General features: G+C 62.2%; 1 protein-coding gene across 1 annotated transcript in view; it reads left to right on the forward strand.

The window, feature by feature from the left end:
* Positions 1–1,498: 1,498 nt before the first annotated feature.
* ITGA5 (integrin subunit alpha 5) overlaps positions 1,499–24,431 on the forward strand; it is a 53,209-nt gene continuing 30,276 nt past the window's right edge. Inside the window, exons 1-4 of the mRNA XM_065419196.1 lie at positions 1,499–1,665; positions 19,729–19,862; positions 23,899–24,011; positions 24,232–24,355. Coding sequence (XP_065275268.1) covers positions 1,499–1,665; positions 19,729–19,862; positions 23,899–24,011; positions 24,232–24,355 — 538 coding nt within the window. The remainder of the gene's footprint in view (positions 1,666–19,728; positions 19,863–23,898; positions 24,012–24,231; positions 24,356–24,431) is intronic.

The raw sequence follows: 24,431 nt of genomic DNA on the forward strand, positions 1-24,431 counted from the left end.
ACACAACAGGAACTGACTCTTGGGTTCTTGTCCCAGTTATGGGAGAGGTGTGGGGTCCAGCAGGGTGGGCAGAACACCAAGACTCCTGGGTTCTGTTCCCAGCTCCTATTGCTGAGAATTTAAGCAATCACTGACATTAACTTTTGCATGTCCCCCCCCTTTGTTCTCCTCCCTGGTTCACACCCTCCTTCACTGGCTGTGAGGGCTACTTGTTGCTTGTGCCAGCGGTGGAGCCCGGGGGGACAGGGGCTGGAGGGCTGGGCTCCCTGCCCCACACTGACTCAGGCTGGCTGGAGTGGGATGTCAGTGGAAAGCTAGTGGGTGGTGGAGGCCTGGCGAGCGCTAGCCTCAGGGCGTTTCTCACCCTGGCCTCCTGTACTGGGATATTGTGTGAGATTTCCAAGGCTTTTGCCTAAGCAAATGTTTTGCACATTGCAGGGTCACCTCTTTCCATGAGCTCAGCCGGGCCGGAGCCGCTAGGACGTGCCCCCAGTGGCCATTCTAGGGGGGCTGGCAAGTGGAGAGGCCACTGGGCTGGGAGCCAAGAGACCTGGCCTCTACCCTGCTTCTGATACGTGCAGTGGCGGGTGTGTACGTGGCCCCCATGCTGCAGCTGTCTCTGGGCATTGCCCCAAACCCGGCTGGGGCAGATCCTTAGCCCCAGGCTACAGCTGGGAACTGAGGCCCAGAGAAATGCAGTGGCCCGCCCAGCGCACACAGGAGGCTGTTGTTTGCAGTGTTGCTGTAGCGGGCTGGTCCCAGGATGAGAGACAGGGTGGGGCACGTAATAGCTTTTGTTGGACCCACTTCTGCTGAGGACAGAGGCCAGCCTTTGAGCTACCCAGAGCTCTGCCTCAGGTCCCAGGGAGGCTGCGGCAAAGCCGAGAATCGAGCCCCGCTCAGGGCCTCAGTTTCCCTGTTTGTACCATAGGATAATGACCCCAGGGGAGCCATCAGGGATAGAGTCAAAGGGCTTTTCCTCCTCTCTGCCTCCTGCCAGCCTCTTCCTGCCTTCTGCAAAAGGCCTTTCCAGGGAGCAGCCCTGGGAGGGGCCCAGCTAGCTGCAGAACCACCCCCAGACATACTTCCTAGGGGCGCGGGGATCAGGTTCTTGCTCACTTGGGAGGGGACTGCTGCTCCTCACAAGTGTGAGTTCCCCCTTTTGTTACTTGCACTTGCATAGAAGCCCCCTATTGTTGAACTCAAGAGCCCAAAGCCGGGCCCGCCGCTCTGACCTTTCCCGGCCCATCGCTGGGGTCCCGGGCTTGCCCCCGGCCCGGCCCGTGCCAGCGGTGTCGTGTTCTCCAAAACCGCCCCATCGTTGCTCCGCGAGATCCACCCCGCAGGCAGGGGGTGGGCGCAGCCGCGGCTGGTGACTCCTCCCTTTGGGGGGGTGGAAACACCCTGCGGGCGCTTCCAGGAGGGGTCTCGGAGCCCTGCTCCCGCAAGGTCCTGCCTGCGCGTCGGGAGCGGGGCAGCCAGCGCGCCGGGCTCCGCCATGCCGCCCCCCGGGACCCTGCTGCCGCCGCCGCTGCTGCTGCTGCTGCTCGCCCTGCCGCCCGCCCGCGCCTTCAACCTGGACGTGGCCGAGCCGGCGCTGTTCCGCGGTGCCCCGGGCAGCCTCTTCGGCTTCGCCGTGGATTTCTACCTCCCGGAGCCCCAGAGGTGAGCGAGCGGCGGGGGCCGCGCTCCCCCCCCGGGCTTCGGAGTCTTGGCACCTTGTTGAAGAACAAATTGTATCAAAGGGTCGTTGGGGGCGGGGGGGCGTTCGCGGCCCCCTGTTAGCGCCGGGGCGGGGGAAGTGGGGAGGTTCGCGGCCCCCTGTGGGCGGGGGATATGGGGGGGATCGCGGCCCCCTGTTAGCGCCGGGGCGGCTGGGAGTGGGGGGTTCGCGGCCCCCTGTGGGCGGGGGATATGGGGGGCGTTCGCGGCCCCCTGTTAGCGCCGGGGCGGCTGGGAGTGGGGGGTTCGCGCCCCCCCGTGGGCGGGGATATGGAGCGGGTCACGGCCCCCTGTTGCCCCCGTGTGTGCCGGGGGGGGCGTTTGCTTCTAGCCCGGCTCTGACTTTCCGGGCTCTGCTCCCAGTCCCCCTGGCGGGACCCCGCCTCTTTCCGCCGGTCTGGGCACGCGGCTCCGGCGCTGTTTGCACCGTTACCCGTCCTGTCCGGTCCTGGCTCGCTCCTTGGAGCCCCGGCCGCGGCGCTCAGGTCCCCCCGAGCCCCCCGCCTGCATTCCTCGCGCTCCCGGGCCCGATCCTGTTCGCGGGATCCCCCCACGGGGAGGGCGCGCGTGGGGACCCGGGGCCGGGTGGGCGACGCTGCAGCCCGAGCCCCGCGCTCCGGTGGGATCCCCCCGCCCCTCGGCCCCGCACAGAACAGGCTGGGAACGGAGCGTTTCCTGTAATCGGAGCTGGGGATCGGCTCCTTCCCTTGTAACTCGGAGCAGGCGGAATTCCAGCGCTGGCGGCGCTTTCTCCTGGCGGCGCAGGGACCGGTGTGTGTGGGGCTCCCTGGGAGAGGGCAGCTGGGCGGAACACCGCTGGGCTAGGGATGTTATTCGTGCCCCCCCCCCCCGTGGCAGCCCCGAGGGGGGCATAGGAACTGCGAACACTGGGGGGGGGGGGCCTGGAGTCCCTGGCGAGCTGCTAACACGGAGCGATGGGGGGCTGGAGGTGGCGTCTCCCGGACCAGGGCTGAACCGCCCCTGCATTTCCCCATCCCCCTCCTGAGCAGGCCCGTGGTCCACGCCCATCAGGGTGGGGGCGAATCTGCCTCCCCCGAGGTCCTGCTGGGTTGCGTGCGGAGGAAGCAACCAAGGACTGAATGTGCCAGGGATCGGGGCCCTCGGGCCAGTGAACGTGGCAGGGTTGAGGGCAGGACCCCTCCAGAGCTCAGCCGGCTCTGGTTCATGGTGCTGTGTCATCAGGGGCGGGGGGAAGTGGGTGACACTGGGTGTCTTGACACCTAGCCCAGTGGGGTGAGCCACAGCCGTGTTCCCAGGCTAAGGGTGTTAGGGTTTGTCTACACTGGCACCTTACGGCGCTGCAACTTTCTCGCTCAGGGGTGTGAAAAAACACCTCCCTGAGCGCTGCAAGTTTCAGTGCTGGAACGTGCCCGTGTAGACAGTGCATCAGCGCTGGGAGCTATGCCCCTCGTAGAGGTGTTTTTTTAGAGCGCTGGGAGACTACGCAAGTCACGTTAAAGCGCTGGTGCGGCAGCACTTTAACATTGCCAGTGTAGACAAGCCCTTAGTCTGTTCTTCTCAATGCCAGTCAGCTCTGACTAGATCCCAGGAGTCCTGGCTCCCAACCCCGCCACTCAAACCACTAGACCTGTCCTCCTCCAGAGACAAGAATAGAACCCAGGAGTCCTGCCTCACAGCTCTGCTGCTTGAACCCCTAGACCCCACTCTCCTCCTAGAGCTGGGGAGAGAACCCAGGAGTCCTGGCTCTCAACCCCCCTGCTCTAACCTCGAGACCTGGGGAGAGAACCCAGGAGTCCTGGCTCCCAACCACCCTGCTCTAATCTCCAGACCTGGGGAGAGAACCCGGGAGTCTCACGCCCCTGCTCTAATCTCCAGAGCACACTCCCCTCCCAGAACTGGGGATAGAACCCAGGAGTCCTGATTCCGAACCCCACTAGGTCCCCCCGGGACACAGAATTCCCAGATGCTGCTCCTGGGAATCCCACTTATCAAAGCCCCTCTCTTCCCTGCCCTGGCGGCGCTGAGTGGGTGTGGAGCCTGGTGGCTCTGATCCAGTGGGGAGGGTGGAGTTGCGGAGAGCTGTGTCCCGTGGCCTGTGGCAGGCAGCCAGCCCAGGGAGCTTTCCCCTGGAGATACCCCTCATGAGTGTGCTCTGTTCCATTCATGCTGTCCCTACTTGCTCTGACTCCAGGAGCTCCCAGCACTAGTCAGGCTGAGCTTGTTAAAGCCCCAGCATGGATGAGCCAAGGGGCAGCTGAGAGGGTAAAGCCCAAAGAGCAGCTGTTGCCATTTGATCCTATTGGCCTAACCACCCTGTTCTCCGCGCCCCCCCCCCCCCCCATCTATTGGCCAGGAAAGTGCTTCCAGCCCCTGGTATCACTGGGCTGATTGGCCTGAGGGTCTGCCATGTCCAGCCCTGCCCTGGTGGCTCATCCCCTGCAGCAGGGGCTGGAGGTGTAAGAGCCACTTCCCCTCTAGCGGGGTGTTAACCTTTTCAGCTGCCAAGCAAACTGCGATTACTGGGACGTGGTATGTTGGGACACCAGGTGCAGACCTCGGGGCACTGTCGGGGCGAGTAGCAGTCTAGCCCCCATTATCTTCAGCCGAAATCCCTGCCCAGTGGCTGGCAGGTGTGCTGGCTATTGTGCTCTACCCCAGAGGTGGCTGCATTAGAATGGTGCTGGGTGGGTCCCTTTTGGGCCATGTCCCAGCATTCTGCAATGAGAGAGCAGCCCCCGATGTGACCTGAATCTGCAGGCTGCTGTACACCTAACTCCCTGTCTGCTCATGGGGTCAGAGAGAGAGGGCCCAACCCAACACCCTAGCTCTGAAACAGCCAACACTCAGGGGCTAAAATCACACCCATCTCGGATCATTCCCAGATACGTGTGCTTGGCTCCTTAGGAGCACATGGTCTGGTAGCTAAAAGTACAGTGGACTGGGAGTCAGGACTCCTGGGTTTGTTTCTGGCTTGGGACGGGGGGTGTCTAGTGGGTTAGAGCAGGGGGTTCGGGTTCTGGCTCTGAGGAGCGGGGGAGTGGGATCTAGTGGGTAGGTTAGAGCAGGGGGCCTGGGAGTCAGGATGCCAGGGTTCTGTCCCCAGCTCAGCTCCTAATTCACTGTGTAAATCATTCTTCTGGGCATCTGTTTTCCTCCTCCGTGCCATGGGACTATTGGTACTGACCGAGGTGGGGGGTGGCTGTTTGTGAGGCTCAATTCCACCTCCTGGGTGATGCGCTTTGGGTGGCAAGCGTGTTGTCATCCTGAGGTCTAGTTTGTGGATTCCAGGGTTCTGTGGGGTTTTTTTGGGTGGGTCCCATGTCCGGTGCCGCCAATTCTCCACCCCCTTCACGCGCAGTGCCACTGTTTCCCAACCCCCTTGCAGCCAAATCGGTGGAAACCTCGCAAATGTCACTGATTTCCTTTCCTCGCTCAACACGTCATCTCTTTCGTGGCCCGGATATTCCTGGTCCCTCACGCAGCGCTGATCTGGGCACCGCCTGATACAGGGGAGGCAAAACTTCCACCTGGCTCGCTATTTTCCCCTCCTCCTAATGAAGGGGCTGGCAGAGGCTGCCCGTGGCACTGGGTCTGGGGGAGGGTGTGGGGCTGGAAGTGACTGGCACTGGGATGCTGTGTCCCGGGCACTGGTTTCCAGAGAGGGGGATGTCTCCGGTAGCATTTCTGCTTCACAGCCCTGGGTAACTATCCCACTTAGAAGAGGAACGTGAATATCAGAGCTGGGAAGGGACTCGCTCAGAGTTACACAGCAAGGCAGTGCCAGAGCTGGGAACAGAACCCATGAGTCCTGATTCCCAGCCCCGCCCTGCTCTAACTGTAGAGCTCGCTGCAGAGAGCAGCAGCCAGCTCTGTGAGTCCCCAGCAGCTCTGCCGGGGGAGGGTCTCTGCATGGGGATCCCAGGAAGAGACCTTGTCGGGCTTGGCTGCAGCAGACATTAGCGCTCCTGACAGCAAGGAACAGATTTCACAAGGTTGGTCTGCTGGATTGAGTGTGGGGCTGGGAGGCAGAACTCCTGGGTTCTATCCCCTGCTCTGCCAATGACCTCCTGTGTGACCCCACCCTGTGCCTCAGTTTCCCCATCTATTTCAGGGGGATTATGGTACTGCCCAGTGCAGTGACTCTGTGGCCTCCCAGCCTTGCTGTCCTTCCTGTGTTCCCTGCAGGGGGTGGCAGCAAGCTACACACCCTGCCCCCTTGGAATGGGGGGCATCAGCTGGCTATGCCGGGGGGCTAGCCCACAGCTCCCTGCTACAGAAAGGGGTGGCCCCCTTAGCACAGGGTTAAATACACAACTGGAGCCATTAGCTTATTGCCCAAGAGCTCTGCCTGGCCATGGGCCAGTCCATGCCAGTCAGATTTCATAACCCATGTGACCTTCCAGCCTGACCTGCACAGCACGAGCCGCAGGACTGCGCTGGGCTCGCTCCTGCGTGAGCTGGTCCAAACGATTTAAAATGGCCAGTGATGGAGAATTCACCACAACCCTCATTAAACTGCTCCGATGGCTAATGCCCCTCCCGGTGACCCATTCACATCTTATTGCCGGTCTGAGCTGATCTGGCTTCAGTGCGTTAGACTTTCTCTGCTAGACTGCAGAGGCTGGGCCCGTCAGCCCTGAACCGTCTCTTTGCTAAACTCACTACACTGAGCTCCCAGAGCCTCTCGCTCTCGGGCCCCAGAGGCACACCAGAGAGGGGCCCTTGTCCAAGCTCCCGGGGGGAGGGGGAGGCAGGGTCTGGGAACCCCCCAGGCAGGCAAGGCGGGTGCAGGACCCAGCTGCAGGCAGGGTGGGGGCTCTCCTTGATCTTCCAACCCAGAGCAGCCCAGCCCGGAGCTCAGCCAATCTCTGCTCTGGTGTTCGCACCCCCTCCCACGTGGGGGAGAGGGGGGCACTTCCTGACTGACCATAGCACCCCAGCAGAGCCTATTCTGATACTGACTCTGGACACTGAATCACTCCCAGCCCCTCAGCTCCTGGCTGGAGAGCCCCTGTCTCTCTCCATGGACCATAGAGCCCCCATAGCCTCTCTGCTCTCTCCCAGGCAGCTCCATATACTCTGGCATCATTCCCAGCATGCCTTGCTGCCCTGCATGGTGCCCAGCTGATGGCAGCCTGCTCCTCCCCAGCACAGTGTGCCTCTTTACAGAGTGGGTTTACCTGCTGGCCCCTGCAGATGGGGAGAGCAGGTCGGCCTGCCAGCCCCCGTGGAAGAAGGGTTGGGGTTACGCTCAGCTGCTAACCCACAAGGTCCCGGCTGGGGACTGGGTCAGCTGATTCAGGGCAGAGGCTGGGCGGCATCCGGGCTGGGATTCTCCTGGGAAAGCAGCATTCGCTCACACATTGCTCCTGCTCCGTGGTTTGGGCCGGCTGGGAGCCAGGGCTCCGGGAACAGCCTGACTCACTGCGCGGCTTCTGCTGCCAGCCAGAGTGCGCAGAGACGGGAAAAGGGAGAGACAGACAGGAAAGGGATTGCACCGGGGAGCCGTGCCATGGGCAGCCCTGGCCGCTCGGCAATTCCTGTGGGCAGCAGGGAGAGAACCAGGATCCCCCTGCTCCGAAAGCCCTAGTCCCGACTAAGGGAGAATCCCACCCTAGGACGGAGTCAGGGTGAGCAGTGCTGCGCCAGGCAGCGAGGGGCAGTGGCACACACGGGCACACCCGAGCGCTACAAGCCAGACTTTCCTAAACCCAGGCAAGGCCCTGATGGCTGCATCCTGGTCAGCTCTTTCCACCCCCGCATGCCGCTGCGCCGTGGGAATCAGCAGGCCCATCCCTAGACATCACAGCCTGCTCCGCACAGCAAAGCCCAGCGGCCATGGGTCAGGAGCCTACCCCACTGGGCACAGCCAAGGAGTGGGGGCGGGGTGGGGGTGGGGGGCTGACAGCCACAACCCTGAGGCTGAATGAGCCAACACCAGCTCCCGATGCTGCCTCAGTCCCTGGGAAGCTCAGCTCCCTGGAAGGTCGCGGGTGGGGGGTGTCAGGGGAACGTCACACAGGAGCTCTCTGGGGTCTCAACCCTCCCTGTGTTCCAGGGGGCGGGTGTGTGTGTAGGGTCTGCTCTGGGGTCAGGGTGGGCGCTGTCTGGGGTCCCACTACCCAACATGCTGCTCCCATGGCCCAGCTGGCCTAAGCTGCCCCACATGGGATCCAGACCCTCTGCCCGGGGCTTGGCTGGTCATTTGCCCTCTGGGGCTTTCCACTCTCTACTGAGCTGCTGGCACCCCTGAGCACTGTTGCCAACCCATGAAGCATTCTCTGGCCCCTTCCTCCCAGCTTTGTGTAGATACTTCCCCTGTGCTGCTGGGGACGGGATCTGTGCCTGGGCGTGAATGGGTTAATAGGCGGTAGGACTTGGAGCAGTGGAAGAGGCAGAGAGGCCAGCTGTGTGTGCACGGTTGCCGTGATGCTCTGAGGGTGTCCGGTGTGTCTTGTGTTCACAGTGATCTTCCAGCTCTCATGAATCCTCCAGCCCATCAGGGAAGAGGAGGGGGAGGGTTATCAGCCCTACTTTGGAGGGGAAACTGAGGCAGAGAGTGGCGGGGACTTGCCCATGCTGTGAGTGATTCAGTGTCAAGAGTCAGGATCAGAACCCAGGAGTCCTAACACCCATCCCCACCATCCTGCGCTAACCCACCAGACCTCACTTCCCTCTCTCTCCTCTCCACTAATGGGAGATCAGGCCCAAAGCAGAGCCACGGTTCTGGTCCTGGATCACCTTTAAGCTGGGATCTGTCTCCATGACAGGCACCTCCCAGGGTGCTGGGTCTGGTTGGGCTGGGGATCCCCGTGTGTCAGCATGGGCGGAGCCGGGTTCTGGTGGGTCCCATTCCAGGCCGCTGAAGCCTGGATCCTGGGCTTGGTTTGGGCTGTGGGGCAGTCCTGGGCCCCTCTAGAGCCCCACGGCGAGGACATGTTAGCAGGGGGTATGAGCTGGCGGGCAGAGACAATCGGGCCTGGGTAAGAGGCCAGATGGGGGGGTGTAACATCCCCCACCCCCCAAGCTGCAGCACCGGAGCCCAGCCTGGTGCCCATGGGCCGGCTGTAGGGTTCAGGCCCTGGAACTCTGCCCCCCAAACCCAAAGGTGCTGCACAATCTGGGCCTGAGCCCCCCATCTGTGGGTGCTCGGGGGCAGCTCTGTCTCTCGCCCCCATGGTGCCTGTGCCCCCCAGTCCAGGGATCCTGCCTCTTGCCCCTTCCCACATCCCCTGTCTCTTGGGGCAGATTCCCCCCAGCCCCTTGGCCTGCCCCTCTCCCACCAGCCCCTGGAGCGAGGGTGTGGGGGCCAGCAGGAGCTTGGGCTGCCTTTGTTCTCCAGGCTAGCTCATTCCCAGGGGGCGGGGGAGGGGGCTCCAGGGAAAGAAACAACAGGTGCCCCCTCCCCCTTCAGAGACATGCGGAGGGCTCAGTCTGGGCCTTTGATGGCCTACCCACCCGCCCCCAGCCCCTTGCTGGGCCCAGCCTCTGCTCTGCTGGAGCTCCTGCCTTGGCCAGGCCTCCAGGATCTTCCCCTCCTTCGCCAGCCAGGCAGGCTCAGCCCAGCTCCCCTGGCCGGGGGAGAGTGAGGGGACAGGCTCTCCAAACCCCTGCCTGTCCCGGGCCGGGTTCCAGGGCCGCTGTGCTGCCTGCAGCTACCCTGGGATAGCTGGGCTGAGCCCCCACAGGCTGGGGGGCAGGAGGGGCTGCATCCCCCAACACACTTCCACAAAGGTCCTGGCACCCTTGGGTCACCCTCTGTAACTTCCCCAAAGCCACTGCTGGGGGCCCCTGGCTGCTCTTTGAGGGGGTTTTACTCTGAGGGGAACGGGTCTCTGTCCAGGTCCAATCCCCCCCGGGACCTGCAGAGCTGGGTGGGGCTTGTGCCTGGCCCGGACTTGTGGCATCCTGGACTAGTTTGGCTGCACCAGACACCAGCTGAATTGCCGTTGCCTTTAGGGCCCTTCCCCATCTCAGTCTGCCCCATCTGTGGGATCTGCTGGCTCACCGAGCCCTCGGCCCTGCCGGCCTGGATCCCAGCCCCTTTGCGCCAGCCCCGGCCCCTCCACACTACCCTGTAAATGTGATCCCCACTGTGAGGATCCCTGCTGGGCCAGGAAGGGCCCATGGGCAGCAGAGACCCCTCCCCTTCCCTTCTCAGCTTTGTTCATTTTGTCACCTGTTGTCTCCCCAACCCCCATCTGTCTCAACCCTGCTGTACCCTGTCTGCCCTGTGTATTGCAAACCCTGGGGTGGGGACTGTCTGTGCAGCCCCTGGCACGCAGGGCCCTGCTCCTGACTGGGGCCCTTGGCACCGTAACCCCATTGCTGATAGCAATGCCAGGCAGCGCGGGCGCAGACTCGGGCATGTCCCTTTAGCTCCTTGGCTGACAAACATTCTCTACGTGCAACACCTCAGTTCGCTGCTTCCTGGTTCCTGCGCGAGGCCCCGATCTGGAGGCCGGGGGGCAGGACTGAAGGGCATTGGCAGGGCTGTGTGTTCGTGGCCAGCGCAGGGACTCTGTCGTGGGGCAGGATCCACGTTGGCAGAGTGACCAGCTCTTGCGCTACCTGCCTTGGCTCCGTGCGGGAGGGACCCATGTAAAGCACAGGAGGGTGTGGCAGGGCCTGTGGTCTGAGTGCTGTCAGGAGCTCTGCTGGGCCCTGCCCTGTCTCGGAGGGACTAGCTGAGGGGGCAGCATGTGGCAGGGACACAGGGGAGAGCGGCTGGGGTGGGCTGGGCCTGGTTAGCTGCTGCGGACGGGAGCTGTTCTCCGGGGCCGAGGGTCCTGTTTGCAGCATGCCCAGGAAGGCTCAGTCCGCTGTGGCCTGGTCTCCCTGCCAGCCCCCGACCCCTAGTGGGAGCAGTGGGGGAGCTGCCTGCCCAGGGTGATGCCAGAGCATAGGTGCCAACTCCTCCTGGTGCTCAACCCCGCCCCTGCCCCGACTCCACCCCTGCCCCACCCCCATTCCAACCCCTTCCCCAAAGTCTCCGCCCCAACTCTGCCTCCTCCCTGCCCCTATTGGACTCCTTCCCCAAATCCCCGCCCCGGCCCCGCCTCTTCCCCGCCTCCTCCCCTGAGCATGCCGCATTCCCGCTCCTCCCCGCTCCCTCCCACAGCGATACAGCTGGGCAAGCGCTGGGAGGAGAAGCAGGGACGCGGCGTGCCCAGGGGAGGAGGCGGAGGTGAGGTGAGCTGGGGCAGGGGGCAGGGAGCTTGGCTGCCGGTGGGTGTAGAGCACCCATCAATTTTTCCTCATGGGTGCTGCAGCCCTGTAGCACCCACCGAGTCGGCGCCTATGTGCCAGAGCACTCCCCATCCACATCGGGTGTGAACAGGCCAAGCTCTGGGGCTCCCTGAGGCCTCCAGCTCATCCCATGTGCCTCGGGGGGACGGCAGGGCTGAGTTGCACCCACTGGGATTCGAACCTTTGTCTGCTTCAAAGCAGTTCCTTAGCCCATGAGGCTGCCACGGCCTGGTCCCCAGCCTGACGGGGAGGGGCAATGGGGCTCCAAGGGCACATGGGTCGAGATCCAGCCTGGGGCACATGGGTCGAGATCTCTGCCTATGGGGGCCAGCAGCACTGCCCGGCCCTGCGCCACCCTGAGCAGAGTGTGGGAGCAGGTGCCATCACCGCGGGGCGGGAGCAGGGCCTGGTTCTGACGGGTTCAGGTAGACGCCTGGCTCACTCCGTACAGGAACCCTGCGGCCGGCAGAGGCCCGAGAGCACCAGCCGGAAGAACCGTCCACTGGTATCCTCGGCTGCGGGGCCCTGGGCCGGCTCCAGCTAACATCGTCTCTCCCTCCTGCCAGCACCCAGCTAAGCCAGGTCCTAGCTCCCCACCAGCCAGGAACTCCCGGCTCAGCCCACGCCCACGAGCGCCCTGCGTGGCTGGACTCCCAGCCCCGGCCCGTCCAGGGATGCAGCTGGAGTCAGCTGCCCCCAGACTCCCTGGCTTCCCAGGAAGGTGCCCGGCCGTTCCCTGCACCCCGGCTCTGGAGAGAGCCTGATGTGGGGTTGGAGGGGAGACCCAGAGTGATGCCCCCTCCGCAGCCAGCAGGGGAGCCCTGGTCTGGTCCAGAGAAGGGGGGACAGGCTGTTCCCTGGGAGTGTGCCCCCAGCAGCTGGGATTTTACATGGGGCATTGCCACTGTGCCATGGCCCCCTGAGCTCTGCGTTGGGGGACCCCCACCCCCCAGATCCTGGAGGGGTCTGCTGCTCCTGGGGCCTGGCTGGCAAAGGCAGGGAGCTTCCCCTGGTGCCCAGCTATGAGGAAGAGGGAGGAAGAGAGCTGTGTCTGCGTCTTCTGAGTGACTGTGTGACTCCCCGCCCTGCCAGGCAGATCCACACAGGGCGTGGCTTTCCTGGGAGCACTGATTGCGCCCTCAGCACTGCAGGGCAGCCGGGAGCCTGCTTCGTGCTCCAGGGAGCAGCCAGTTCTTGCAGAGCTTTCCAGGGGAGGCCCACACTGCTTCGTTTGGCCCGAGAGTCTCTATCTGCCCATTGTGTGCGGAAAGCCCAGGAGCTGCATGTCCGTTTCCTTTCAGTATAATTATTACATGGCACCCAAGGGTCCCAAAGCACAAACCAGCTGTGAACTAAGCCACACGGCCGCTTGCTAGAGGCTAGTAGAGGTGGGGCCAGCTCATGGGGGAGAAACTGAGGAGTAGTGAGGTGCCCAAGGCTATGGAGAGTCTGTGTCAGTCAGAGCTAGAACCAGGAGTCCTGACTTTGTCTCTAACCAGTAGCCCCCACTCTCACCATGTCTCAGGTCTGGCCCAATCAGATTCTCCCTTGTGAAGTGCCCTCCCTTACTCCAGGGCCGTGGCCATTAGTGAGGGAGGAGCCTGGTGCCCTGCAAGGGCTGGATGGCATCTCTCTGCCCTGCCCCTCTGCCCTGTGGGGCGCCCTCTGGCTCTGCAGGGATTGACCCGACACTCACAGCTGCAGACAGAAGCTTGTTGCTTTTAACCCCCTTTCCTGTGCCCTACGTGGGGGAGGGGGCAATAATTGTGGGGGGGCGCCCTCGCCAACAGCAAGTCAGTTGCCTTTTACAGACCAAACCATTCACCCCGGGAGCTGGCGCTGGCCCTTCCTGGCTGGTAGCTTCCCCCTGGGATTAGACGGAGCAGCTGCTCTGTGCCTGGACCCCCAGCCCCTGCTCCACTGAGGTGCTGCCAGCCCACTGCAGTGCCAGCCCCGTTTGTGTGGTGATGGGCCCAGAGCCCCCAGCGCTGGGGCTCTCGTGGCCAGCATGGACCCAGCCAAGCTGGACCTGCTTTCCCTGGCTCTGGTTAGAAGGTGCTTGTCTAAGGGGAGCGCCCAGCAGCCCCAGCTGAGCTCGGAGCCCCTTCGTGCCAGATGCTGCATGGACAGACACAGTCCCTGCCCCAGACAGTTGACAGTCTACAGAGACAACAAGTAGGGTGGAGACAAGAAGGATGGTTCTCCTGCGTTACTGACGGAAGCCGAGGCCCAGGTTGTGACGTGCCCAAGGTCACAAAGGGAGGCCAGGCAGAGCCAAGAATTGAACCCCCGTCTCCTCATCCCTTGACCCACCAGCGATGGCTTAGCTCCTCCCACCCACACCTGAGCCCTTGGGGAGGTGGGGGTGCGTGTTGGGCTGAGGCTGGTGCAGGGTGGGATGTGCTGCTGGGTGATGTTGAGGGTTGCCTGGCATCTCCTGCTGTTCTGGGCACTGTGTTCTTTATCTGGCCTGTTGGCATGAGTGCCAGGGGGCAGGTATTGCCCCAAGGGGTCCCGCAGCTTCTCGGTACGAGTTCCCATGGGGAGGCTGTGCTGGGATCCCCGGGGTACAACCTGGAACTGTGGGACTGCTGTACCCCCTTAACTCTCCTGCCTGAGCTGTCTCTCACACTGCTATGCCAGTGACAGTGCAAGCTCATTAATTCATTTGCCACTGTGACTAAGGGTATGGATCTGCAACAGCCCTTGTTAACCTGAGCTGAGATTCCCTGAGCACTTCAACCGAAACTACACCGTTAGGTAAAATATAAAACAGATTTATTAACTACAGAGAGACAGATTTGAAGTGATTATAAGTAGCAGGCATTGAGATCAAAGTTGGTTACCTAAGAAATAAAACTAGAAACACAGTTTAAATCAGGGGTGGGGAACCTCTGGCCCGTGGGCCGGATTTGGCCCACTGCTTAATTTCATCCGGCAAGTCTCTGCGCTGTGGGCTGGAAGCCCTGAGCCTCGGTGCCCCACATGGGGCTGGAGCTGCGAGCACCGGCTCACCCTGCTGCGGGGGAAGCGAGGGAGCCCCTGCAGCCACTAAGTGCAGGGGCGATCAAGAAAGCTCCGAGTCTGTGTCTGCCTATCCCAGCTCGCAGGCGCCGCCCCTGCAGCTCCCATTGGCTGGGAACCGTAGCCAATGGGAGCTGCAGGCGGGCGCGGTCAGCGCACACAGCGCAGAGCCACATGGCCACATCATGGCTGCTTCCGGGAGCGGCATGGGGCCAGGGCATGGGGGGAGGGAGCCTGCCTTAGCCCTGCCACTGACCGCGAGCCCGGCCGGAGCCCGAACCCCAACCCCCTTCCCCAATCCTGAGCCCGCTCCCGCATTCCAAACCCCTCGGCCCCAGCCCGGAGCCCCCTCCCGCACCCTGAACCTCTCATTTCTGGCCCCACCCCGGAGCCTAGGGGAAGCCCCAAGCCTCCACGCCCCTCCCGCGGGGCTGTGTGTGGCCTGTGACTGATTTTTTTTGTGGGTCAGTGGCCCCCAATAGAATAAAGGTTCCCCACCCCTGCTTTAAATTCTAACTTTAACAGACTTAAGCAAGATTTGAATCAAGCAGTCTCTCATCCTAAGAGATGTTACAGCAGCTCACAGTTTCCAGTACATAGGCTGGATTTCCTTCCCAGCCTGGGACCAATCTCCCCAGTTCAAAGTCTTTGTCTTCCAGATGCTGAGATGGGGGAGGAGAGAGGAAAGTGATGATGTCACTGTCCCTCTTTTAAACTTTCCTCCAGCTGCTAGGAAGATCCTTGCTGTGGTGTGGGTGTAAGTGCCCTCTCTGAGGAGTCTCTGGGCTGGCCACTGGGAGAGTGGTTTCCCCTTATCGGGCCAGAGACACATGTCAGGCTGGTGCTGATGTAAATCTGTCTCACTAGGTGCTCCTTTGTTGCCACTGAAAGGCCGGCTGTGGGTGTTCCCAACCTCACAACATATTTCAGTAACACACACATAGCAAAACCTCATAACTTCCCATACAATGCCAGCACATTACAATCCAACAGGGTAGTAATGTTCAATCGATCACGTTTCAATCACACCTCCCAAGGCAGACTTTGCACCAGACACATCACACTTAAGGCTAAGATTTTATCATGTATATTTTTTGTAAAAGTCACAGACAGGTCACAGGCAATAAAGAAAAATGAACCAAAGCCGTGACCTATCCCTGACTCACTAAAAATATCTGTGACAAAATGGGGACCTGTGGGTGCCCACACCGCCTGCAGCGGGGCAGCTGCGTGGGGGCTAGGAGCTTCGGGGGCCCCCCACCCACGACTGGGAACTGCCAGGGCCCCTGCTGCCTGCAGCAGCTGGGGGCTGCAGGGTACCCCTGCCGCCCACAGCTCTGGGGTCCCCTCACCAAGAAACTACCAAGCCCAACTATTCCCATCTCTCTAAAAGTCCACAAACGGGACCAATTGTGTCCTGCATACAAAGAGACAGACGATGTCACAGAATATTTTACTGCTTTTGAGAGGCTGTGCACAATTCATGAGATTCCCAATGACAAGAGAGTCCCCACCCTGATTGCAGAGTTAACTGGTAAAGCTCTGGATGTATTCAATGAAATGCCAATTCAGGATGCTTTACATTACTGCAGGTTCAAAGAAATAGTTGTGAAATGATTTCAGATCACCTCTGAAACGCATTTAGAAACCTTCAGAGTGCAGGTCTGAGTAATGGGGAATATGTAAACAGGATGAAAGATCTGATGGGAAAATGGGTGAGGGGAAAAGGTGTTGAAAGTTTTGAACAAGTGTTTGGCCCTGTTGCTCAGGAGCGTTTCCTAAGCATACGTAAAGATGATGTAAAACAGTGTCTATGGGACAACAATATGAAAACTGTGGATGAGATGGCGTCTCTAGCTGATGCCTTTGAGCAGACCCAGGCATCTATTGAGACTAAACCACAGAAAGAGGATGTTTACAAGTACCTTTGGTGCTACTGTTAAACCTCATGATAAAAAAATGTGTTGTTAATGTTAAACCTGATGACAAAAAAATTGGCACTGTCAAACCCTAGAAAAAGAGTGCGATATGCATGATTTTGGGGGAAAGATCTTGCACATGCTAGGAGTGGTAAATAAAAACTCACCCTGTGTTAAGAGGCCATATGTAATGCTGCTTCTCAGCTAGTACCTGTAAGAAGGCTTGAAGTTTATCACAACAGAGAAACCATAATAAACCTGGTCTGCTGCATGGAAGGGGAAACTGAGGTACATCACCTCATCGCAGGTGGTGGGGGTACGCAGTTGGGTGTTTACAAAGATCTTTAGACTGGCTGGTTTGTTCAATATCCCTTGTGTCTTCCAGCTCCTTCCGGAACCTTAGCATGTGTTCAGTTACTGGTTTTTCTTTCCCTTCAGTGTTCCCTTCACTATAGGTTCTCAAGCCTATCGTACCTTGGGGATTTGGTACTGCAGGGTCTGGTGAGGTGAGGATGTAGGCAGGGCATTCTGCCTATTGGCTGGCCCTCTGTGGAGATGTCTCCCAACCCCAGGACTGTACATATGCAAGGAATCCATCTCCCCTCTCGGGCTTACCCTGTGTTCCCCACTCCCAGCACTGAGACCTCCCCCACTCCTTTTCCTACAGGGTTGGGACCTGTGCTTTCTGGGTTACAAGTGTTTACTGTTTGGTCAGACGCATCTTTTCCTAGCAGCTTTCCCTCAGCTGCTTTTTGTGTCTTACGAGCCCGGAGGAAAACCCCTCCCCTCTGCCAGCCGGGTCCTTTGCATGCTCACAGACAACGCTTCCTGGACTCAACTTCTTGGCTGTTACAGGCATGGGAGCTGCATCTTGACTTAAAGAGACACAATTCCTTTCCACAAGCATGTTAAGAGCGGTGTCCTGGAAGACTGGGGCATGGATTGGGGAACCCTCCGTCACCCCCTTCTCTGTCCCCGAGAAGTTAGCTGCGTGACTGCTCCCCTCCGTAAAGCCAGTTACACAGTTCCCTCTCTGGACCTGAGTTACAGGCTGTGTGTCTGGGTGCACAGATCTGAATCAGCTACTCTGCCGAAGTGACCAGTGAGGAGACAGTCGTGTGCTCCCATATTCTTTCCTCATTTTCCTTTTCTGGGTCCAACAGGCTATTAATGTTCAATGGATCAAGACTTTGTAAACGGTACCTCCTAAGGCAGACTTTGTACCAGACACCTCACAGCCATATCACCGTGGGGAATATGGGGGTCCAGGGTGCTGCTTTGAGGTACAGAGTGTCACAGAGGCTGATTCTGCATTGTGTTGGGCAGGGCCTGAGCTGACCCTTCAGACTGATGGGACCGGGGGATAACCTGGGTCTGAGTGGGGAGAATACTGGCCCCACAGCCCTCTCATGCCACCCCCTACAGAAGATAGAGGGTCCAGCCATGGGGAGTGGGGTCAGGCTGCGCCCCGGTACCTGCAGGCAGCGCTGCCCAGCCAGTGGAGTTTAGGGAGCACTTGGCTTAGAGGTGGCCTTGCTGAGAGTGTGGGGTTTTTTTGGGGGGGGGGGGGAAGCTGAGCTCATGGCATTGGTGCAGAGACCCATCCCGAGGAGTTGGAGGTGCCCGATCCAGATGTGGAAGTGAGGTGGGAAAGGCCTGGCATGTCCCTGCGAGTCGGGAATCGTGGCCGCACCGGAGGACGGAAGTCTCCTGTTGAATGTGGGGGCCTTGGACTGGGAATCCAGGGAACCGGGCTCTTTTGGGGTTCCTGGGGCAGGGATTCTGGTGCCTTGGTCCCAGCTGCAGCCGGGGGGCTAAGTGGTGGGGACCGGCAGCCAGTTGCTGTCCCAACGGAGGCAGTGGTTGGGACCAGTTCTGGCGGTAGTGGCCCGCCCCTCTTCCTCACAGGGGCCTGCGGGCTGGGGTTGGTTTCAGCTCTGTCCCAGGCCTGGCTGGGCCCTGGCGGGTGAATTGCAGCCACGCAACTGCTCTGTGCACACCTGTATGCCCACAACAAGGGCCCATTGTTCCAGGCACTGACAAGGGTCGGCTACAGACCCTGCAGCTCAGCGCGGGGGCCCCACGGGGAGGGGGTGTGCAGAGGGCGATAGAGCTGGGGAAAGGGGAGGGGCATGAGGAGTGGGTTTGGGGGGCATGAGGAGTGGGTTTGAGGCCTCAGTATGGCACTAGGGGGAGCTCTGCTGCAGGGAGTAGGCTGGGCCCTTCTATAAGTGACGCGCCCCTCACAGTCGGTGCTGGCCCCAGCGCAGTGGCTAGGGGGCGCTGTGCTGCAGGAAGCAGGCTGGGGTGTTCAATGGGGGGCGCTCTCCCCTTGCGGTCAGCGCTGGCCCCAGTGCAGTGGCTAGGGGTCCCGTGCTGTTGATTTGCCCCTTGTTGAAGGAGAGGTCAGGCCTGGGAAATCCCTGCGTCTTCTCACAAGAGCACTTCCGCCCTACCCCTCCAGCCACCTGGTCATTGCAGCGGTTCAGCCCTGTTTCAAAGCAGGGGTCCGGGCCCCTGTCGATGCTGCCGTCCCCCAGTGGTCCTGCTTCTCCAGACCCCAGCGGGTACCTGTGCTGCTCTGGAGTCTCGTCCCACCCCCACAACAATTCTCTCCCCTCTCTTAAAAGCAAGTCCCTTTTTAAACAGCTCTGGTCCTTCTGCTTTCTGGCCCTGTGCCCTCCTGGCCTTATCAGGAACAGGCAGCCAGTGTTTGCGGAGACCGTGGCTGGTTGTTTCCTTCCTGCTGGCTTTTCCTTAATGAACGAACCCCGTCACTTTCCCATGGGATTGTCCCAGGGACCAGCCCCCCACAGCGCTGCTCGGTGACTGCGGCACAGCTCCGACACCCCCCCCACACACACACACACACAGCGCTGCTCGGTCGCTGCGGCGCAGCTCCGACACCCCCCCCCCCACACACACACACAGCGCTGCTCGGTCGCTGCGGCGCAGCTCCGACACCCCCCACAGCACTGCTTGGTTACTGAAGCACAGCTCCAACGCCCCCACAGTGCTGTCGATTGCTGAAGTACAGCTCCGACGCCCCCATAGCGCTGTTCGGTCACTGAGGCAGAGCTCCAAAGCCCCCACAGTGCTGCTCGATTGCTGAAGCATAGCTCCAACGCCCCCCACAGCGCAGCTCCGACGCCCCCCACAGCGCTACTCAGTCACTGCGGCGCAGCTCTGACGCCCCCACCGCGCTGCTCTGACGCCCCCCACAGCCCTGCTTGATCGCTGCGGCGTAGCTCCGACGTCCCCCACAGTGCTGCTCGGTCACTGCGGCGCAGCTCCGACGCCCCCCACAGCGCTGGGGCCAGGGAGCTGGTGCCATAGCTGTGCTGAGGGGCGGTATCGATCTCCTGGGGGGAAGATGGGTGGTGCATCCCAGGGGAGGGACAAGCCTCCTGGATGGCACATTGACATGCGGTGAGTCTGCAGCCGGTACCCAGTGAGGCAGCCCCAGCCCTTGGGGGAGCAGGGGAAGAGATGGGGCATCCCCCAGCCCCTGTGCTGTCAGCTTGGTTATGCTAATTCCTGCAGTGACTCCAGGGGCTCACAGTGGGGATACCGGGGGCAGGGGGTCTCAGGCATGCAGACAGCGACCTCACCTCGAGAACAATCACCAGCGCTCTGCAGACAGCTCCCACAGTCCCTTGTACCAGCCATGCCCATGGAGCATGCGGGGGGCACGGCGGGCGCTGGAGCAGTGGCTCATGGCCCATCTGCAGGGAGCCTGGGAACTGGGAAGGGACCCTGGGGTGGCTGGGGGAGAAGGGCCCTGCTCAGCTGCCGTCTCCGACTCACGGCCCTTTCCTCCTCCCTTTCCCAGCAGTATCAGCATCCTCGTCGGAGCTCCCAAGGCCAACACAAGCCAGCCCAATGTCACGCAGGGCGGGGCCGTCTACTACTGCCCCTGGCACCGGGGCAACAGCAGCTGCACCCCTATTGAATTTGACCAGACAGGTAAGGGGCGCATCTGCCTCATGGGGGGAGGGGCCAGTGTGTTCAATCCAGCAGCTGAGGGGGGGAGGGGGGCTGTCAGCTGTGCTCCTCCCCTTGGGCAGTCTCCTGTCAAACAGAACTGATGGACATCAGCAGAGCTGGGTGTGGGGGAGCCCAGGGCTGGGATAGCAGGGGGCTGAGGGTCAGGATTGAGGGGCACCGGCAGAGCTGGGGGATGGAGCCCAGGGCTGGGATAGCTGGGGCTGAGGGTCAGGATTGAGGGGCACCGGCAGAGCTGGGTGATGGAGCCCAGGGCTGGGATAGCTGGGGCTGCGGGTTGGGATTGAGGGGCACCAGCAGAGCTTGGGGGTGGAGCCCAGGGCTGGGGGAGCAGGGGCTGTGGGTCAGGACTGAGGGGCACCGGCAGAGCTGGGGGGTGGAGTCCAGGGCTGGGATAGTTGGAGCTGAGGGTCGGGATTGAGGGGCACCAGCAGAGCTGGGGGGGTGGAGCACAGGGCTGGGATAGCTGGGGCTGCGGGTCGGGATTGAGGGGCACCGGCAGAGCTGGGGGGTGGAGCCCAGGGCTGGGATAGCAAGGGGCTGTGGGTCGGGATTGAGGGGCACCGGCAGAGCTGGGGGGTGGAGCCCAGGGCTGGGATAGCTGGGGCTGCGGGTTGGGATTGAGAGGCACCGGCGGAGCTGGGGGGTGGAGCCGAGGGCTGGGATAGTGGGGGCTGTGGGTCAGGATTGAGATTCTCTATTGTCCATGAGATGACCTATGTAGGGGTGATGCCCTGAGGCCCTAGGCAGGATCGGGGGATCCCATGGGGCTGGGGCATGGAGAATTCCCCTCCCCCCCAGGGTTTGTGCCCTTCTGAAGGTGGCCCTGTCCCCTAGGTCAGCCCCCTCTGGGTTCGAAAGCTGCCACATGAGACTCCCCAGCCCAGACCCGTCTCCTCCCGCCCCAGCCAGGCGGTTTCTGTTGTTACCCAGCCCAGCGGCGGTGCCGAGGGGGATCGGGCCCCGTTCTGCTGGGTGCCCTGGCCTGCCTGCGCAACGGGAGCTGAGAGCTGAGGGGCGGTTTTTGCTCTTGGTCAGCTCCATGTGGGGCCAGGAGCCGGCCTGCAAGCTGCTATTGCAGCCGGAGCTGACCTGGGACTGAGCCCCCGCGACCCCCACCGGCCTGTCAGAGACTTTCTGCCTTGGAGAAACCTGAGCTGGGGGGAACCTGCTACTGTCTCCCCGCCCCCTCTGCTGGCTGGGCCCAGGGACCTGGCAGTGCAGCCCCACCCTGGGGCCATGGCCCCCGGCCCCCATCCCAGTGCCGTCTGCCACGCATTCCCATCCAGTGTCACAGCGCCCCCTGCTGGAGAGGCTGGGCTGGAGTAGCTGGGAGCTCCCCCCACAGCCAATGCTCCTGCTCTGCTCCCCACAGCGCCCCCTGCTGGAGGAACGAGGTGGCTCTCCCCACAGCCAGCACTTCCAGTCTGGTTGTTCCTTGCTGTGCCCACCTCCGATAGGCCCCAAAGTGGATTTTTCTGCTGCTGTAGCTGTACAAGGCTGTTCCCCTCTGGGGTCTCTTGCTCCCAGAATGCACTGCGCCTGCCTCCACCCAGAGCACCCCATCCCCTTGGGAGGGAACAGCCCTGGTCCCATGGGGCATTGCCCTAGTTCTCCCCCCTCCCTGCCCTGGAGGGAGCGTTGCCCTCCCGGCCAAGCTCCCAGCCCCCTGAGCACCTGCTACAGGTGGAGCTGGGGGTGGGGATCAGGTTGGGGTGGGAGGCAGGTTTGGGGAGGGTGTCAGCCCCAGGCTATCCCAACCCCTAGCTAGGGGAGGCTGAGCGGCCTGGCAGTCAGTGCTCCTGGTAAGGGAGAGCCCAGATAAGCTGTAATCCCAGCCACAGGGGGTGGCTCCTCTGGCCAGCCCAGCCCCCCAGCGCTGCCAGGATGGGGCTGTGCTGGAGGGGTGCTGGCCCCTCCCAGCTCAGATGTTTCCTGTGCCCCCCCATGTCTCCCGCTATGTGTTTCCTCGCCACTTCCTTTCCTAAACAACCATCTGCTGTCACCGCGCCCCGCCAGAGGCGGCTGCGTTTCCATGGCAGCCAGCCTGTTCCCAGCATCCTCCTGGTTTTAACTGGGTGATCCCAGCTCAGGCCCTGGCATCACTTTGCGTGGGGACAGGTGGGGTGCAAAGTCCTGGTCTTGCCATTGTGATGGGCACATCCATCCTGCTGTCGCTCCCCCAGGGGTGACGTGCTGGGTCCTATGGCAGTGATCAGTGCAAGGCCGGGGGACCGAGCCATGGGCCGGGGGGCAGGAGGGGAGCTCCTGGCACAGTCAGTGCCATCAGGGGGAGCTGGGATCCCGGGCTAAAGGCTGTGCAGGGGGGAGGGACCCCCTGCTCCCACCCACGTGGGCAGGGCTCTGGCTCTGGCTGCCTCTCACTCTGGCCCAGGACAAATATTTACCCAGCTTTGCAAAGGGAAGCGAGGGCTTTGCGGCTGGATTGCAGAGCTGGCGCCTGGCTGGGGTGACCTGGAGCGGGGTTTCCCCGGCTGCAGGGATGCCGGTGCCCTGGAGGGGCCGGCTTGGATGGGGCCCCGGCTGGCTCGCAGCCAGGGGATTTTCCTTGGCTCGTTGGTCGGGCCGATCGCGTTACGGCCGGAGAGCAGGACGCGGCCCAACGGGAGCTGTCGCCCCGCGCGGCTCGCACCAAACGTTGTTCTCGCTCCAGCCAGACGTGGCCCGTCTGGCTCCCGGCCCCGCTGGCGGATCCGTCTCCAGAGGCTCTCCTGGCTCCGCTCCCCCTCGGCACCCTGCCAGCAGCTGGAGCCACATGGCCTCTTGCTCTGGGGCCGTGATCCCTCACCCTGAGATAAGTAGTTAATGATGAACCAGGTGGCTCTGGGCTCATCCACCCCTGGAGCCAAGATGGGGCAGGGCCCAGGGGAAAGAAGGGGGGATGCAGGAGACATGTGGGGTGGGATTGGGGATGCCCCCCCCCCGAGGAAGTGTGGCAATGTGGGGGGCAGTGGGCAAAGGCAGGGGGTGCGCTGCAGGGGAGGAGGGCTATGGGAGGGGGAACAGGGCAGATGGGGGGGAGAAGTCCTGGGGGTTACAGTACAGGAGGTGGGGGGCAGGGTGGGGCTGAGGGGGCAGAGTGAGTTGCAGCACAGGTTGTGGGGGGCAGTGGGTGGAGGTAGGGGTGCAGGGGAGGGGGCAGGTGGTTGCTGTGGGTGGGGGCAAAGGTGCAGTGGGGGGGTTGCAGTGTGAGCTGTGGGTGGGAGCAGGGGCGCAGTACGGGGGTGCGGTTGCAGTGTGGGCTGTGGGTGGGAGCAGGGGTGCAGTGCGGGGGTGGGGTTGCAGTGGGCTGTGGGTGGGAGCAGGGGTGCAGTGCGGGGGTGGGGTTGCAGTGTGAACTGTGGGTGGGGGCAGGGGTGCAGTGTGGGGGTGAGGATTGCAGTGTGGACTGTGGGTGGGGGCAGGGGTGCAGTGTGGGGGTGGGGATTGCAGTGTGGACTGTGGGTGGGGGCAGGGGTACAGTGCAGGTAGTGGAGGGTACATGTAGTGGGAGATGGGGGGTTCTTGCTCTTCCAAGAATTCATCTCTGCTTAAAGCAAAGCTGAGCGAAGCCCCCAGCATGTGGGACCCACCCAGGGGGGAGGTGGGGGCTGCGGGTGACAGGCGGGACCCACCTCGGGGGGAGGGGGGCTGTGGGCGGCAGGCGGGACCTGCCTGGGGCTGGCAAGGGCTGGGGGGAGGGGAGAGACTGTCCCTTCCTGGGACACTTTGGCCAAATGCCCTCTTTCGAGACAGCTCGGAACACGCTGCCCCCTCCCCCGTGCCAGCAGCTCCCTCCCGGGTGACAGGGCCCCTGGGGCCTCGGGGCCGTGCTGTCCCACACAGAGTTTGCACCCGTGAGCTGGCTGGCGTGTTGGGTCAGCGCTGCCCTCTGCGGGGCCGAGCTGGCAGCTCAGCCTTGTGTCCTAGGCCCCCGGCGGGGGCAGCAGCTGGTGCCAGTCGTGGGGCCCGGCAGTGACCACGCTCCTCCCCACAGGGTCCCGCCAACACGACTTCAGCGGGAATGGCACGGACGGGCAGACGCCGGTGGAGTTCAAATCTCTGCAATGGTTCGGAGCGACAGTGCGGTCCCACGGCAGCTCCATCCTGGTGAGAATGGCCCGGGGGGACCCCGGCTGGGTAGTGCCCCCCAGGGGTGGGCTGGGGCTGATTCTCTGCCTGGCTATGGGGCAGGGGGGTTCCCGCCTGGCCCCACGCTGTGCTGGGGTAGTTAGTAGGTGGGTGGACGCCATCAGGTACCGGGGCCTCCTATGCCTGGGTCGCTCGGTCTCCCCTGTCCCCAACTGCTGCTTGCTTTGTCCCTGCCCAGGCCTGCGCCCCCCTGTACAGCTGGCGCACCCTCAAGGAAGAATCTGGCCGAGACCCCGTTGGCACCTGCTACCTGTCTGTCAGCAACTTCACCAAGTTCGTGGAGTATTCACCCTGCCGCTCAGGTACCGGAACAGGGAACGGGGGGAGAGTCCCTTAATGCCCCCTCCTGGGGCTGGGCTGGGGGGGCAGTGGGCAGGA

The sequence above is a fragment of the Emys orbicularis genome, chromosome 19 (assembly GCF_028017835.1).
Source record: "Emys orbicularis isolate rEmyOrb1 chromosome 19, rEmyOrb1.hap1, whole genome shotgun sequence".
NCBI lineage: Eukaryota > Metazoa > Chordata > Testudines > Emydidae > Emys > Emys orbicularis.